The 17,779-nt window shown below is 43.8% G+C and overlaps 1 protein-coding gene across 5 annotated transcripts in view; it reads left to right on the top strand.

The window, feature by feature from the left end:
* Positions 1-17,779, top strand: part of SH3TC2 (SH3 domain and tetratricopeptide repeats 2) — a 74,512-nt gene that overhangs the window by 41,818 nt on the left and 14,915 nt on the right. For 4 of the 5 annotated variants that reach the window (XM_060180747.1, XM_060180732.1, XM_060180756.1 and 1 more), the window contains 5 exons: positions 1,794-1,989; positions 11,269-11,402; positions 13,341-13,382; positions 13,503-15,206; positions 15,318-15,498. In XM_060180747.1, the coding sequence (XP_060036730.1) occupies positions 1,794-1,989; positions 11,269-11,402; positions 13,341-13,382; positions 13,503-15,206; positions 15,318-15,498 (2,257 nt within the window). The remainder of the gene's footprint in view (positions 1-1,793; positions 1,990-11,268; positions 11,403-13,340; positions 13,383-13,502; positions 15,207-15,317; positions 15,499-17,779) is intronic. The other variant, XM_060180741.1, reaches the window with a different exon arrangement.

Genomic DNA, 17,779 nt, shown 5'->3' with positions numbered 1-17,779 from the left:
GCATGGGTCTGGGTTTAAACCCTTGGTCCCCACCTGCAGTGGGAATGCTTCACAAGCAGTGAAAGAGTGTTGCAGGTGTTTATCTGTTTCTTTCCCATTCTATTTCCCCCTTCCCTCTCAATTTCTGTCTTTATCCAATAAAAAAATAAAATATATAAAAAAGAAGAGAGAAATTAAATTCTAGCCTCAACTTGGATACACACACAAAGATATATATTTCGTACTAATTACTTATCCTTTCTGCACCTCCTCCATCCAATCTGTATTAAGGAGAATCTGTTGTTCTACTACTATTCTTTGGGATTCTTCAGTGGATGGGTGGGTGGTAGATCTGAGAAAATGGACAAAATTATACATACCCAAGATCTTAGGCAACTTGTCAAGCTGAATGACAGGTGATTTGAAGGTAACATCTACTGAGAGATTATTAGCTTCCTACACTGCACACTTGGTCTCATTGATTCTTATGTTTACAAGAGACCGGCATTCTCATTCTCTCTCTCTCTCTCTCTCTCTCTCTCTCTCTCCTGTGTGTGTGTGGGAGTTTAATGGTTTACAGTACTGTTGATGGATAGGTACAATTTATCACTGTGATTGGTGAGACTGGTATTCTCATTACCCTCATTTTACAACTGGGTAGATTGAAGGCCATAGAGGCCAAAGGAGTTGTCAGGAGATGGAGAGAGATATCCAGTGATTCTCACCTTTGTCTGTGGACTTGTGCCAACCACACAGACATTGTCTTTATATGATAGTAATACATCAGACAGAGGGGGGCAAAAGTGTGAGCTTCCCAATTCTGATCAACTGACTTCATTTAGATTTGAGGTGAATGCCACTGTCTTTCCAATATTAGAAACTTTTTAATACAATTTTTAATTTTAATAAATGAGAAAGATCAAAGAACTGTCCTACCATTCATGGGGCTCCACTTTTTTATTTGTTACTCTCCTGAGTGGTTCTGGAGATCAGATCCAAGTCTACATGCATTTTGAGGTACGTGCTCAACTACCAGGTTACCTCCCTGACCCCTTCTGACATTTGTCAAAACGTCTTTTCTAAAACAATGGTGAAAGTGGATATAAGTTCTTCTGTTGTTATTGTTCTGATCTGATCAAATGGAAAAACAAAACAGGTGCTGGGTGATGGTACAACTGGTTGAGTACACACGTTATCATGCACAAGGACTGGGGTTGAATCCCCTGGTCCCCACCTGTGGGGAGGAAGGTTTACAAATGGTAAAACAGTGCTACGTGTCTCTCTCTTTAAATAACATTTTAAAATCTTTATTTATTAGATAGAGACAGCCAGAAATAGAGAGGGCAGGGGGAAATAGAGAGGGAGAGAGATAGAGAGACACTTGCAGCCCTGTTTCACGACTTGTGAAGCTTTCCTCCTGCAGGTGTGGACTGGGGGTTCAAACTCAGGTCCGTGAGTGAACATTGTGATGTGCACTCAACCAAGTGCACCACCACCTGTCCCCCTCTGCATGCTTCTCTCTTTCTCTCTCTGTTTCACCATTGCCTTTCAATTTCTTTCTGTTTTATCAAAGTAAAAAATAATAAATATTAAAAACAAACAACAAGAATTAAACAAAACAAAACCCAATAATCAATGACCCTGTGCCATGTTTCTAATTTTCTCTGTTTTCTTTCTTGGTGGTGGTTGTAGTGGTTATTGGTTCTTGTAAGCGAGGAATCTGCGAAGTCTTCAGTTTCACATTGCACTGGAAGCTGGCAAATGGCTCTGCTGCTTGTGTCTTATTTTCTGAGCTGCATGCTCTTTCCCCACAGGAAGAGGAAAATGCAAGGCCTGGAAGGACTATGAAAAGGAGGAGAAGGATGAGCTGACCCTACAGCAGGGAGAGAGCATCGAGATCATTGGCTTCGTCATCCCTGGTCTTCAGTGGTTCCTTGGGAAGTCCTTGTGCTCGGGAGAAGTGGGCTTCATCCCCACCAGGAACATAGATCCAAATTCCTATTCTTCCATGTGAGTACAGCAGAGAAGCTCTTGGGAGGTCTTGGGGCAGGAGTGAGGTTCAGCAGGGGTGCCTTCAGTGGCAGGGTCCTTTTCTTCTGAGCTTATCTGAACTTTAGGGTTCCTGAGAAACCCAGGGGCACATTTTCACAGCTTAGACTAGGACAGGAAGGCCAGAGGGAACAGAATGAGTGATCATGGATTTTTCCACTTAAATCTATTTCCATAGATGGTCACTGTTTTGGGTATTTGTGTTCTGCCTTTCATTTCATTGAATCATGAAGTTCCATCAAGGGAAGAGCACTCAGGCTCTGGAGACAGCAGCACAGTGACTGAAGCATCCCTTCCATTTGGTCTGTGTGCTTCAGACTGGGTGTGTGGAGGAAGCAGAGTTGGCAGGACTGATGAAGTACGTTCTTCTACTCCTTTCTACCTTAAATGTGGCAGGGCTGGGTCTGAGTTGCTGAGCAGAGACTAGCCTCCTCCACTTAGCTATGTCAGGAAGGGGCAGAGCTGGGAAGGCTGTCTGGTCTCTGGGGTGTTCTTCCTGCAGAGGGAAGGAAGCAGCAGGGAGTCTGGGCTCTGATAACAGGGGAGGGAGCAAGCACAGAAGGCCATCTGCAGGGTGGGATCAAGTCCTTCACACTGTGACAACAGGGCCTAGAATGTGGAAAGCTCTGGACACTCATTCTGGAAATCTCTCTCTCTCTCTCTGCATTTTTCGCTCGTACCAGGGTTCCATGCATTCACAACTCTATTGGCCTTGGTGGATCCTTTTTTCCTCCTCATCTTTTTCTACTACCTCCTTCTTCTTTTTGATAGAAGTTGAGAAAGAGAAAGAGAGAGAAGGAAAGTGACACTACAACACTATTCTACCACTTGTGTAGCTTCCCGATGATTGGGAGCTCAAACCTGGGTTTGTGTATAAGGCAAGGCAGGTGCACAATCCAGGTGAGCTATTTTGCCAGCTCTGTTATTTTTCTCTTCTCTCAGCAACATATTTCTGCAGTTGAGGACCTGGTGAAAAGGAAAAAGAATACAAAGAACAGCATTGGTGGGGAAGAACCATGCATTGAGCAGAATAAGAAAGAATAGAGTGAAAAAAGAATAAATTCCTTTCCACTGAGAGGAAGGAACCATCTATGGAAGGTTGCGGGGGGTTGTCTAGGAGAGGAAAGTTTTTCCTTCTACCTTTCTAGGTTCTTTGCTAATACACTGATATAGAAAAAAAAAGAACAAAACCATCCTTGGAGTCATGCAGTAGCACAGTGGGTTAAGCGCACGTGGCGCAAAGTGCAAGGACCGGCTTAAGGATCCTGGTTCGAGCCCCCAGTTCCCCACCTGCAGAGGAGTCGATTCACAGGCAGTGAAGCAGGTCTGCAGGTGTCTATCTTTCTTTCCCTTCTCTGTCTTCCCCCCCCCCCTCTCTATTTCTCTCTGTCCTACCCAACAACGATGACAACGATAACTACAACAATACAAAAACAACAAGGGCAACACAGGGTATGAATAAATAATAAACAAAAGGAAAACCATCTTAATTACATACTAAAGTGCTATGGGGCAAACTGAAGCATAATGCCACCCTGAGATAAGGAATGAAGAGTGGGCTGGGGTTTCAAAGAGGAGGAGGGTCATTTCCAATAGAGAAGAGCAGATATTTGGTGGTCAGATGTTTGCTTGACCTCACATAAAGGCCAATTCAATGATGAAATTATCTCTGATCAAAGCTCTTTTTCCGAGTGGCCTTTCTATCTAAATTCTGGAGGTGTTTGTATTTAAGGGAGATATAAAGGTGTTTTGTTTCCTTTTGTTTTTAGCTGTTAGTTTTGATTCAGCTCAAAGTAGCGTTTACTAAAAGCAGACAAAATAGTTTACCTGGATAGTGTGCCTGCTTTTCTATGCAAATGACCCAGGTTTGAACCCAATGCTACTGTACTGGAGGAAGCTTTAGTGCTGTGGTAACTGTCTCTTTCCTTTCCTGTATCTCTACCTGAAAAAGTCTGCTTGGAACAGTGAATCTCCAATGACACTCCCCCCGAAATAGTAATAGTAATAATAATAATAATAATAATTATTATTATTATAATACATATGTCAAAGTGAAATGTTTGGGGATGGCCTGTATTGAACCTTCTCACTGGTTAATATTGTTATCTTCTGAGCTGATCCAGTTAGGAATATAGTTACTAAGAATAACCAAGAGTTCCAGAACTGGACTGTCTAAAACACATCCATGGCCATGTGAGCACATCAAATGTCTCTTTGAATTTGTTATAAATGTTCATATTTATTGAAGATATGACTCATTGTCTCTCTATATAGCAGCCTTCACATCTGTGAACTGGGTACAATATTAATTTTGTCCTAAAGGATGTTGTGAACTGAACTAAGATAATACAGTTAGAATGGTCAGTTAGAATTATGCCTGGTATTTTGTGTGTGTGTGTGTGTGTGTGTGTGTGTGTGTATGTGTGTGTGTGCATGTGTGTTTGTGTGTGTGTATGTGTTATGTGTTCATTATGCTTTAACTCCTAATAAATCATTCTTTGACACCAGCTATGTATCCTACACTCTTGCTCAATTCTGGCACCAACTGCTGTGAGAGAGCACCAAACTCCACAGGTTGTGGACTGTCCACTTTGGCTGATGGTTATCACCTGTACTATTTCTAGATGATTGGCCATCTCAAAGACCTTTTTGTTTGTTTCATTTGCTAGAGAAGCTCAAAGAACCTCTGGAAACCCATTTATTCAATAGACTACTGATTTCTGAAATGGACCACTAAATGCTGTGAACCAACAGCCAGATGAAGAAATACATATAGTTTCCACAAAAGATGCTTCTATCCTTTTGGAGTCTGGGGTTGTACATAGTGGTACAGAGAAGTAGTTTAGATGTCAAGGCTGTATGTTCTCTGAACTTCTCTTAGGATTTTCATTGAATAGGTATGGTTTATTGTCTGATTTTTATTTTCAGATAGAGGTGGGGGGAGGGAGAGAAATAAGAGAGAGAAGAAGGAGAAGGAGAAGGAGGAGGAGAAGGAGAAGAAGGAGAAGAATAAGGAGGAGGAAGAGGAGGAGGAGGAAGGAGAAGGAGGAGGAGGAAGAGAAGGAGGAGGAGAGGAATGAGAGTAGAGATACACTGAGAAGGAAAAGAATCTGGGGAATACCTGGGGAAGCCAGGTGCTATTTCTCTTATCTGAGAGGAAAGAGGAAAAAGGAAAGACACTTGGAATAGTAATAGGCATGGGTATGGCTTAGAAAGAAAGTGAAGGCAGGGCCATAGAAGTTAATAAAAATGGAAAAAAAATCTATGTATATATCACTAATAAAGTTTTAAAAAAGAGACAGAGAAGGAGGAAGAAAAAGAGACCAAAGCTTCATATAATATCATGGAAGCTGGATTTGAATTTGGATTGTGTGCATAGCAAAGCAGTAGACTATCCAGCTGAACTATTTTGCCAGCCCTGATTTATTAACTCCTCAGTGACTGACTTAATCATTGACTACAGGTAATTCATTCACTCTCAAGATTCTCTCTTCTTTCTGGGAACCAGGGAATTGGACTGAAATTTCTGAGTCTCTATTCATGGCTGGGTCTCCTAGCAACCAGCCCTTCCCATATTTAGGGGATTTCCCAGTCACTTTGCTAACACTGACTCAGTTGTGACTTAAAGGAGCTTGCTATGAGTAACAAGTTACCGATCTTTATGGTTCTGAGCAATTTCAAAAACTACTGTACAGAGAAAAAAAATAGTATAACAAATATTGCTCTTGCAGTCCAGGAGGTGGTGCAGTGGATAAAACAGCCTTATAAGCATGAGGTCCCAAGTTCAATCCCAGTACCACATGGTATAAGAAAACTTTTTTTTCTCTCTCTCTTTCACTGATTAATAAGTAAGTACATTTTAAACATGTTCTTACCTCTCAGGAACTTCCAAGAGTTTTGGTATCTGTGAGCCAGGAACCATGGACACAGAGCCCATACTGTGTGCTTACCATCAATCACGGGGTTAATAGATACTGGGGGCAAGTGTCAGATTTCATAAATTCTGTTTGGGTTTCTGTGCCTCATCTTGACTTAAATGACAGTAACTTGGTACCACTACAGTAGTGTGACATCACATTTTATGACAGAGCTCATTCTTAACTTGGGCCCCGCGGCAAAGAAGTGGCTCACTACATTCCTGTCCCACATCTTGGAATCCGAATCTATGCCCAAAATTTGGCATCGTGCGAAGATAATAGCAGTTTTGAAACCAAAGAAAGACCCAACACTGGCCGCCAGCTATAGACCAATTTCTCTCCTCTCCATGTGTTACAAACTCCTTGAGAGGCTGCTTCTGTCACGAATTTCTCCTCTTACAGAGAAATTCCTATCACCCGCCCAAGCTGGTTTCTGCCCAGGAAGATCTACCTGCAAACAAGTCCTGGCCATCTCAACTTACATTGAAAATGGATTCCAGAAGAATTTAAAGACGGGTGCTGTCTTTGTTGATCTCACAGCAGCCTATGACACGGTCTGCCATCGTGGTCTCCTAGTCAAGATCTCAGGATGCCTGCCTCCATGGGTGGCCAACACTATATCGTTTCTTCTCCAAAACAGAAGATTCTGGGTGCATCTGGGTGACAAGTCTAGCAGATGGAGACTTGTCTCAAGTGGCCTCCCCCAGGGCTCTGTTCTGGCTCCTACGCTACTTAATATTTACATCAATGACCTCCCAGAAACTTCAAGGAAGTTCATCTACGCCGATGACATCTGCTGTGCAACTCAGGCATCCAAGTTCGACATCCTCGAGGAAACACTCACGAAAGACATGTCTTTGATATCTGATTACTGTAAAAAATGGCGACTAATCCCTAGCACTGCAAAAACGGTATCATCTGTTTTCCATCTACACCATGCCTCGGCCTTGCGTGAGCTTAATGTGCAACTTAACGATACGAGAATCCGGCATGAAGCCCAGCCAGTCTATCTTGGCGTTACTCTCGATCGCACTCTGTCATTTCATGAACATCTCCTAAAAACTGCAGCAAAGGTGGGCGCGAGGAATAACATCATTGCAAGACTGGCCAGCTCCTCATGGGGCGCGAGCGCTTCCACACTACGATCATCATCTCTGGCATTATCCTATTCCACTGCAGAATACTGTGCACAGTATGGTTCTGCAGCCCCCATGTCCACTTGGTCGATTCCAAATTATATTCCTCCATGAGGATAATTTCTGGAACCATCCGTTCCACCCCAGTTCCATGGCTGCCAGTTCTTAGCAACATCGCCCCGCCAGATAGTCGTCGGGATGCGGCATCATCTAAGTTCATTTCCCATGTCTACGCTCGACCAGACCTGCCAATATACGCGGATATCTTCACCCACCCTGTCCAACGCTTGACGTCTCGTCATCCAATCTGGTCTCCTACGCCTACACTGAACTTCTCTGTTCCAGACTCTTGGAAACAGAGTTGGCAGTCAGCTGAGGTAAAGAACAAACACCTCATCACAGACCCCTGCAAGCATCAACCCGGCTTTGACCTAGCACATGATTGGGCCCTCAATCGCTATTGAACAGGCCATGGCCGGTGTGCCGCTATGTTCCACCGCTGGGGAGCCAGAGACAACCCAAACTGCCCCTGCGGCTACAGACAGACTATGACCCACATAGTCAACGACTGCTACCTCTCCAGATTCAAAGGAGGTCTCGAAACTTTACATCAGGCTCAACCTGATGCTGTTAACTGGCTATGGAAGAAGGGCAAACGCTAGAAGAAGAATGACAGAGCTCTAGGAACTCTTCACCTGAAGAACAGTGAACCACAGGAAAGGTACAATATTTTCTCTTTATTGCCATCTCTTGTTCTACCAGCCTCCAAACTGGTCCCAAATGCATCAGAGATTGCACATTTAGTATGGAAAGGAAGGAAAGAGTAGGGAAGGGTGGAAGGAGAAGAGAGAGGAACTGCTTCATTGCCTCCTTCCAAAGCATCTCTTAAACACAGCACTTGAAGGAAAGACTTGACAACTGCTTGGCCACAGATCAGTAGCCAGGGTGTGTCCTGTGTGCTATGGAACAAGTTAACCACTGGGTGTCACTCTTAGTTTGTGTTCATGGTTTTTGTAAAAGATACAGCATTTGCTGTTTTCATCCACCCCCACCCTGTTTCCTCCCTGTACTGATGTACTTTCTCCCGAGAGTGTTGCATTTGTCTTTCTACCATATTTATAGATATCTAACCAAATCAACAGTGTATTGTGCCTGAAACGTCTCAGAAGCTATTTTTTTCTTTATTTTAAAGGTTTATTTTTATTTACTGGGAGCCATACTATCACTCTGACATACGTGATTGTGGGGATTGAATTCTGAACCTCCTAATAAGTATTCTGATATTCAAAAACAATATCAGAAGAGAAAACACAAGTAGAACCTGAACTGGAATTGGCATATTGCACCAAAGCAAAAAGACTCTGGGGTAGGTGGGGAGGAGAGTACAGGTCCAAAAAAGGATGACAGAGGACCTAGTGGGGGTTGTATAGTTATATGGAAAACTGGGAAATATTATGCATGTATAAACTATTGTATTTACTGTTGAATTTAAAACATTAATTCCCCAATAAAGAAATAAAAAAATAAGATATTGTATTTTCACTTGGTCTAAATGACTTTTTAGGACCCCATATCTTTTGGGGTTGATGATACACTGCATCTTTTTTTTTTTTTGACATTTTATGTTTTCAGAAAATGTCTGATATTTGTGTGCCTGTGTGTATGTTAATGGGGGAAAGTCTTTATATATAACTCAAGCCCTTACCTTTTCCATTTTCTGCTCCTGCTTCTGACTCCAGCGGCCAATTTATCTGACTCTAGCAGCCAATTATCTGAGGTTAATCTGCCTTTCTCATTCTCATTCTGATACAATTAAAAAGCAGGTATTTGATCAACAAAAATCCTATGATTTTGTGTATTTAAAAGTTTATATCAGTATTCTTCTTGACTGTTATTTTTTTCAGTTGACATTACAAATTTAGAATGTATTCACATTGTAATAAATATAGTTCATTTATGTACTTTTTAGAACTTTTCTATCTATTATAGATGCTTTTCTTTTGTACAGTTTGCTTAGAAATGATATATTCTATTACTTTTTTATAGCAAAGGCTCCACTTCTCTCTCCATAAAATTTATTTTTTAGTAATTATTTTGACAGGCACCACTGAGCCATAAATTCTTTTAGTCTCAGTCTATGTTTTTCTGAAAGTTACTTAAAATATACCCATAAGTGGTAGTTTAACTAGGCACAAAACAAATAGTATCTTCAAATATGAATGGGTAAAATAATTATTAATATAAAATTCAAATCCATTTTTCCAGCATTTTAGTCATTTGATTAGTCTTTTATAATTATCAGCCGGTCTTTTGTTAGCCAACTTAATTTTTCTCTGCTTTCTATTTCATTAGAGTCATACTTTCCTTTGTTGTCTCATCCTGGGTATTTTTGTATGTTTTATTTCATTAATTTATATTCTCACCCTTTTAAAAATATTTATTTCCTTTTGTTTTATTGCTGTACTTATTGTTGTTGTTGTTGTTCTTCTTCTAGCGTTTGCCCTTCTTCCGTAGCCAGTCAACAGCGTCAGGTTGAGCCTGATGTAAAGTTTCGAGACCTCCTTTGAATCTGGAGAGGTGGCAGTCGTTGACTATGTGGGTCATAGTCTGTCTGTAGCCGCAGGGGCAGTTATTGTTGTTATTGTTGTTATTGATGTTATCATTGGAAGGGACAGAGAGAAATGGAGAGAGGAGGGTGAGACAGAGAGAGGGAGAGATAGATAGACACCTGCAGACCTGCTTCACTGCCTGTGAAGCAACTCCCCCGCAGGTGGGGAGCCAGGGCTCGAAGCAGGATCCTTACTTGATCCTTGCGCTTAGCACCACATGCACTTAACCCACTGCGCTACCGCCCGACTCCCATATTCTCACCCTTTATATTTAACTTTTCCATGCCTTAAATCAAGTAGTTATGTAATAGGTAGTTGGGCCCAGAAAGCAGGATTAGAAGAGAAGCCACAAAAGTCCACAGGAAATTAAAGAAATAAATATTTTTAGATTTAAAATTATTTCTAATTTTATTATTTATTATTTCTATATTATAATTTATTTATTTTAGCTAAAGACAGAGAGAAATTAAAAGGGAAGGAGGAGATAGGAGGAGAGAGAGACTACTGCAGCACTGTTTCATCACTTGTGAAGCTTCCCCCCTGCAGATGGGGCCCAGGGGTTTAAACTTGGGTCTTTGTGCACTCTAGTGTTTTTTTTTTTAACCACATGCACTACCGCCTGGCCCCCTGACTATTATTTTTTAAATGACATTATTTCTATTTATTTTGCTCAGGACTTGATGTGCTTCTTCCATTTGAAGATTCATGTCTTTCTTCAACTCTGGAAAGTTCTCAGTCATTCTCCCTTTGAATACTGCCTCTTTCTCATTCTTTTTAGTCTCTCTTCTGGAACGCCTACTAGAGGTATGTTAAACTTATCATTCTGTCCCTGATCTAGCTTAATGAGTCCTTTTGTATTTTTCACTTTTGGTCACTCCAGGTATTTTCTCAGACCCATCTTGGACTTTACTGATACTCTCCTCTGCTATGGCAAAATCTGCTGTTCAGTTCACTAGTATTGTCCTCTGTGTCTAAGCTTTTATGTTCTTGTCTAGAATTTATATTTTACTATTTTGTATAGATGCTTGCTTCTGCTTAAATGCTCTACGTTACACCTTCTCCACATTCTCTGGATTTCCTCATTTTAGTCATTTTAATCTTCAGATCATCCTACTTTTAGTTTTTGAACTATACATTCACCTAGTTGTGTATTGGCTGGCTCTCTTATTCTACTGTTCATTTTCTTATGTGTTTGCCATTTTGCTATGTGAATACATTTTAAACATATAAAGAGTTGTTTTTTTGTATGAATTCTGAGATTGGAGAAAGCATCCCAGGAGACTGAATAAAGGGAATTTTCTTTACTTGGGGAGGAGGCCGTGCTACTAGAAGGTTGTTTTCTGCCCCCACATGAGGCTATTTTGCATAGTTCAGCACTCCATGGATTTGGTACTAATAGCCCTATAGTTCTTCTTTATTGGCTTTTGATACACAGACAACAGTGAGATAAAGAGCCTGATTCCAGCTGTACAAAATGAGTGATGGTACCTCACTGGTCCCTGCTACTTCCCTGGGTGGAAGGAAGTTGCATTTGGCACCATGTACTGATCTGTGTCCCTGTCTTTTGCCTCAATGCAGGAGCAAGAACTCTGCCTTTTTAAGTGATGAAGAAAGATGTTCCCTGGGGTTTCTGGGAAGTGACAGGAAGGCAGAATGTGCCAGCTTCCTCCACACACTTGCTCACACAGACATAACGTCTGTCTACCGGCTTAGTGAGTATCTGCTTCTTGAACCACTCTGGAGGCCTAGGAGCTTCAAGATAAGTGTGCTCTAAACTGAGGGTGAAATAGCACCAATCTAATCCTGTCCATGAGCTTGGTGCTCTGACTGCTTTCTAGTTAATGAGTTTTCAGGCACTTCTAGGGGTAGTCTGGGACTTCTCCCCTAGAAAGGAAAGGAAGCAGTGAAGTTAATTTAGCAGTCTATTTGCTGTCAGCCATATTGAGGCTTACATGACAACCTTGGTAAAGAAAAACTGAGTTGTGACTGAGGTCTCTTCCTTTCAGAATTGAGGGATGTCTAGGTTCCCAGGGATAAAAGTGGGCCACAGAGTGATTATAACTGGAAGGATCCTGAGAAATGCTTTCTAAAACTGGGACATGGTGCACCTGATAAGGGTACACATAGTAACATGTACAAGAAATAGGTTTGGAGTCTCTGTTCTCCATCTACAGGGAGGGAAGCTTCATGAATGGTAGAGAAGTGCTGCAAGTGTCTCTCCTTCTCTCCCCTCTCCACTTATCTCTGTCTTTTAGAAAAATCAAGCAAAATGGCCTCTAAGAACAGTTGATTCATCATGCCCTAGTGATAAGAAACAAAAACCAAAAACAAAGGAAAAAGAAACCTTTTATTCTGTTTGCAGACTGGGAAACTGAGGCCCAAGTGAATCAGTGTCTGGGTCAGGATGAGAACTTGTCTCCCTGACTTTCTGGTCAGGTCAATATCTACCTACATCACTATATTGCCACTCCCCGCTGCAAAGATCTTGATCTGTTGGATAAATTAGATTTGGGTGGATATGGAGGTCTGTGCTTGAAGCAGTTTTCAGAATGATGGGTGGAATAAATAAGTAAATAAATGATGGTCCTTTCCCTTACATTAGAAATAGCTGTTCTGTGCCAGGAGGTACATCTTATTGGCAGTGACCTGAGGAGGGATTCCTGTTTCCCTCTTTATCTTTGGTAATGGTGGGGCTGTGTCTATCCCTGTGCAAACAACAGATTTTATGAGTAGATCTTGTGGGGACAGTCCAAGGGAGCAGAGGCAGCAGCTACAGTCTATCTCCACATGCAAAGAGCATTGGTGAGGAACATCTAGCTCCAATATTAGCACCCAGTCCTGGTAAAGCTTCCATGCTTTGAGTTCCCACTGCCCCACCATGTTGACCTGGGACGTTGGAGGTATGGGCATTGTCTGGGTAGTTAAAGCTGAGGTTTGGTAATCAAGGACTATTGGGATATGCTTTGGGATAAGGGCTTGGAGGAGAGGGGCAGACTAGGATCTAAATTATCTGCCATCTGTCACTCTCATGGTTGAGAGAGAGCCAGGAGCAGGTTTCAAACAAGTTCCTTTGCTGTTTATCTGAAGACCAGGAGCACAACTTTCTAGATACAACACTGTACGTGATGGGTGCTCAGGCTACCCTGGACACCAAAGCCACTAAAAGAGGGTATTTGGTTTGTAGATTCCAACTCCCCCAAGGCCTTTACCCTGGTGATGAAATGCCTCTTTGTAATTTATTCTGTCAAGGAGGCCACATTTTTTTGAAGCTGTGCACAACATATTCAGCACATGAGATTCTGTTTCTAGCCTTGCTGTAAACTGGTTGAAAGGATTTGAGACCTCAGATTTCATGATCAATCCTCTACCTCTGAAACCCCCTCTCTGGGCATGGGGCTTGTGTTTCTAGCTTCTCTTCTCTTACTCTGCCTCTCACTTCCACCTCAGTGCCCAACTAAATAATGAGTGGGCTTAACAAGATGATTCTGGGGTCCCTCTAATTCTTAAGAGATGATGAGAGGGGGATATTCTGCCGAGTTCCTAAAGTTGGTTGATGATCTGTCATTTATATACCAAGTCTCCCAAAGGCCATAGGTCAGCTGGTGGCCAATTCTAACCTAATGGCAGGTCTGTCCTTCGTCTCCACCCAGGTGGGTTTGAATCCATCCAGAACCTTCCAAACGACCTGAGTGGTGAGTAGAAATCATGCTGAACCAAAACTACACCTTCAGAGACAGTATCTTGTCCTCTTGCCCAGAGGTGGTCACAGTGGCTGGTGCTTAAGGTCAGTCAAACCTCCCTTGTCCTTACAGCATCCCCACCCAAAGGCTTCAGGGAGGCCAAACCTGGGGTGGCCTGGGAGGAGCGTCAGGCCCGGAGCTTCAGAAGGTCCAGCAGCTCCGAGGATTCCAGTCTGGAGGGGGAGCTACTCTCGGCCACTTCGGATAGCTACCACCTGCCTGAGCCTGAAGACCTCGATGACCCGGAACTACTTGTGGACCTCAACATGGGTCAGGAGGAGGAGGAAGAGGAAGTGGAGAACTTCGCTCCACTGTTATCGTTTTTGGATCACGAAGGTTACGCTGACCATTTTAAGAGCCTCTATGATTTCTCCTTCTCTTTCCTCACCTCTTCCTTCTACAGTTTTTCCGAGGAGATGGAGCTGGAGGCCTACCTGGAGGCCTGCCGGAAGTGGGCCAAGCGCAATCACATGACCTGGGCGCATGCGCGGCTCTGCTTTCTGCTGGGCCGCCTGGGCATCCGGAAGGTCAAACTCTCTCAGGCCCGGGTGTACTTTGAGGAGGCCATTCACATTCTCTGCGGGGCTTTTGACGACCTCCCTTTGGTAGCTGCTCTGTACATCAACGTGGCTGCCATCTACCTGAGGCAGAGGCTGAGGGACAAGGGCTCAGCTCTGCTGGAGAAGGCGGGCGTGCTGCTGGCCTGCCTGCCTGACCGAGAGTCGAGCGCCAAGAACGAGCTGGACGTGGTGGCCTATGTGCTGCGTCAGGGCATTGTGTCGGGCAGCTGCCCCCTGGAGGCCAGGGCCTGCTTCTTGGCCATCCGGTTGCTCCTGAGCCTCGGCCGGCATGAGGAGGTCCTGCCCTTCGCTGAGCGTCTGCAGCTCCTGTCTGGTCACCTTCCTGCCTTGGAGGCTGGGACAGCCATCTTGACTTTTCTCTATGACAAGAAATATCTCCCTCACCTTGTGGTGGCTTCTGTCAGGCAGCGTGGTGCCCAGAATGGCCAGGGGTTGTGTCTCCCCATTTGGCAGGCCCACTTGGTTCTCCAGAACACCACCAGGCTCCTTGGGGTCAACTCCCCAAACTGGGGTGAGGTGTCCCCCCTGGCCTGCCCGGCACTCAGACAGGCGCTGGAGGCCTGTGAGGAGCAGAAGGACCGCAGCACCCAGAGGGCCCTGTGTCTTATCCTGTCCAAAGTGTACCTGCAACACAAGTCTCCTGAAGGTGCTGTCTACTACCTGAAGCAGGCCATGGTGCTAGGGCAGCTGCTCAGTGAGCAGGAAGCATTTGAGTCCTCTCTTTGCCTGGCCTGGGCTTATCTCTTAGCCGGCCTGCCCAAGAAGGCTGTGGACCTCCTGGAGCCACTGTCATACTCCCTGAAGGGGACAGAAAGTGTCACCCAGAAAGGGGTGGTCCATAACCTCTTGGGACTTGCACTTCAAGGTGAAGGCCGGGTAAATAGGGCAGCTAAAAACTTTTTGCGTGCCCTGGCTAGAGCCCAGGAGACTGGGGACTTGAGGAACCAGGCAGTGGTTTTGGCCAACCTTGGTTACCTGACTTTTAAATCCTGGGCTCAGCTGCTGGCCAGGGATTACTTCCTACGGGCTGTCCAACTCTACCTGGAACTCCAGGCCAGTGTGGAGACAGACATGGAATTAGTACAGGTGCTGCTCTGGTTGGCCCAAGTCCTGGTGTGCAGCTGCCAGCTGGCCAGTGGCCGCCTCTGCTATGAAATGGCCTTGCTGTTTGCCTTGCGGCATCAACACTTGAAGGGTAAGTATGTCTGTGCTGCTGGGGAGCTTGAAGGAAAAATCTTAAGAGTACTGAGACATCTTAGTTCTTGTGTCTCAGGTCATCTCATTCCTGTCCCTGCTTTATGTTCAGGTCAGCTTCAGGTCACCAAATCCCTCTGCCATTTCTACAGCTCGGTGTCCCCAAACCCTGAGGCATGCATCACTTACCATGAGCACTGGCTGAGTCTGGCTCAGAAACTTAGGGACCGGGAGATGGAAGGAAGGCTGCTGGAATCTCTGGGGCAGCTCTATCGGAATCTGAACACAGCCAGGTGGGTCTGGACTTAGCACTTAGCAGCAGTCCTAGTGTCAGTTTTTCCTTTATTTTTTTGTAGATCTGGGGCCTCATCTCATGCATGCATGCATCATTTTGCCACTCTGAGTTGAAATACTTTTTCACTCAGATAAAGACAGATGGACACACAAACACACACACACACACACACACACATACACACACACAGGGAGGGAGGGAGGGAAGGAGGGAGAGAGACAGAGAGAGAGAGAGAAAGAGAGAGAGAGGCGCACACACACACACACACACACACACACACACACACACACACACACCACAGCACCAGAGCTTCCCCTGGTGCCACTGAAGCTTCCATGTGGTACTGGGCTTCAAACCTGCACCACACAAATGACAAGGCACACACCGTATCTTTTCAATCGTAGGTCTTCTCTAGGGAAGAGCAATATTCTTTGGCTCAGGGAGTCAAGACCAAGGACACACTGTGCTCATGGAATTCTGGAAAAGAATGTGGGCTGCAGGCCTTTTGCTGGCCATCACTAATTAGTTTAGTGACTTCAAGTGGGAAAGTTATTATTTAATTACTCTGTGTTCCAGCTTCCACATCCATCAAAGGAGGGCAATCATGGCATCTAGAGGCTAATATTGTTGTGAAGAGTGAGTGAATGCACACGGTACACATGGACCTGTGCCAGACACAGAGGAATGTCTTAGTAAAACTGGCTATGTTGCAGTTACTTGTGTGTTTCCACAACCACGCCTCACATGCATAATTCAGAGAGAAGGTTGGAGGAGGATAGAGTCCTCAGAGGTCTTCCCAGCTTGGAGACAATGGGTGCTACAGAAAGGGTTGTAGAATTTCATGATAAAAAAAATATTTGATTGGGGGCATTCCCTCTTTTAAAAAGAAACTGAGAATCATGAAACCCCATGCATTGTCCTTTTGAGTTAAGAAACTTAGATTATAATTGCAACTGTACACCAAATTTTAGAACAAGCAACAAAGGAGGTGCTGACTTTTTTTTAGCTTCATTGTGTTGACAAAACTGCATATTAGAGGGCTGAGGAGTCAGTCAGCCTAATGGCTATGCAAACCAACTCTCATGCCTGGAGGCTGTGAGCTCCCAGGTTCAGTTTGGCTCTCAGATTCAATCTCCAGCACTACCATAAACTAGAGTTGAGCAGTTCTCTTGTTAAAAACAAACAAAAAAAAAACATTAATTAGCATGGTGAGACAGTCTTGTGATTGACTTTTAAGTATTATTTTAAAAAGACTCATTTTTGCAGAAAATGTACGAAATATACACTGTTTTATCCAAGGACTTTTTTTGTTTGTTTTGTTTAACCCTTTGCTGTTTCATTTATTCTCAGAGGAAAGAATTGTCCTGTTCATTTTCTTGTCTCTAGCTCCTTGCTGTTCCTTGGTCTAATCAGCTTGATCCTCCTTCCTTAATGACTGGGCCTGCGGGGTCTGTTCTCTAACAAGCCTTTAACTGATTCCATTAAATCCTTCATGGTTTTCAAGACACTCAATTTCACTTTGTAACAGATTAGCATTGTGGCATTGTAGTCATAATTATGAGTGACTTCTAAAGTAGAGCGAGGATAATTGCTAGTGTTGAACAGAAAGAGGTGGTTGAGAAGAAGCTAATTAAATGACAGATTCTGCTGTTCTAGGTAACGTGCTAACCTTGCATGCTCTCCCTTTCTCTCTTTTTGTACATTTTCTTTGTCTCTCTCTGTCCCTCCCATTCTCTGCCTCTATCTCCAGCTCCTTTAGCTTTTCAGTTTTTTTTTTTTCTTTTTGAAAGAATCTGGTGTCCTCCAAAACCTCCCATTGTTGTTGCCTTCTGTCCTAGGAAGGAAGTTTTGGATCTTTGTCCCAGAGGGCCTTCGAGGCCTGACCCCAGATCTGTTCTGCCTCCATTCCAAGACACCCAAGGAACTTGAATAGTTCTGGAGCACACCCAGAAGGCAGGCTTTGGTGGCATTTGGAGATAAAATAATCATATTTTATGATGAGGCCCCTGAGGATTGGTGTTGTTTTTGACGGGTTAGGTTGTTTTCGCCGGGCTGGCTTCACGGGCAGGTAACAGACGACCAGGGACTCATAGTTGAGCTGTAGGCAGTATCTCTTTATTCATGCAGGACGCAGCACAATCTAAGACGAGCTAAGCTAAACTCAAGGTAAAGTACTCTAAAACTCACAATGCTGTCTTTATATATACTTCCCATGTAGGGTGGAAACAGGATGTGAAATAGAGAGGGTGGAGAGAAAAGTGACTGGTGAAAATCAGAGT

This window comes from Erinaceus europaeus, chromosome 2, assembly GCF_950295315.1.
Source record: "Erinaceus europaeus chromosome 2, mEriEur2.1, whole genome shotgun sequence".
Lineage (NCBI taxonomy): Eukaryota > Metazoa > Chordata > Mammalia > Eulipotyphla > Erinaceidae > Erinaceus > Erinaceus europaeus.
The sequence above is the reverse complement of the archived record's forward strand: the minus strand, read 5'-3'. Positions and strand labels throughout refer to the sequence as shown.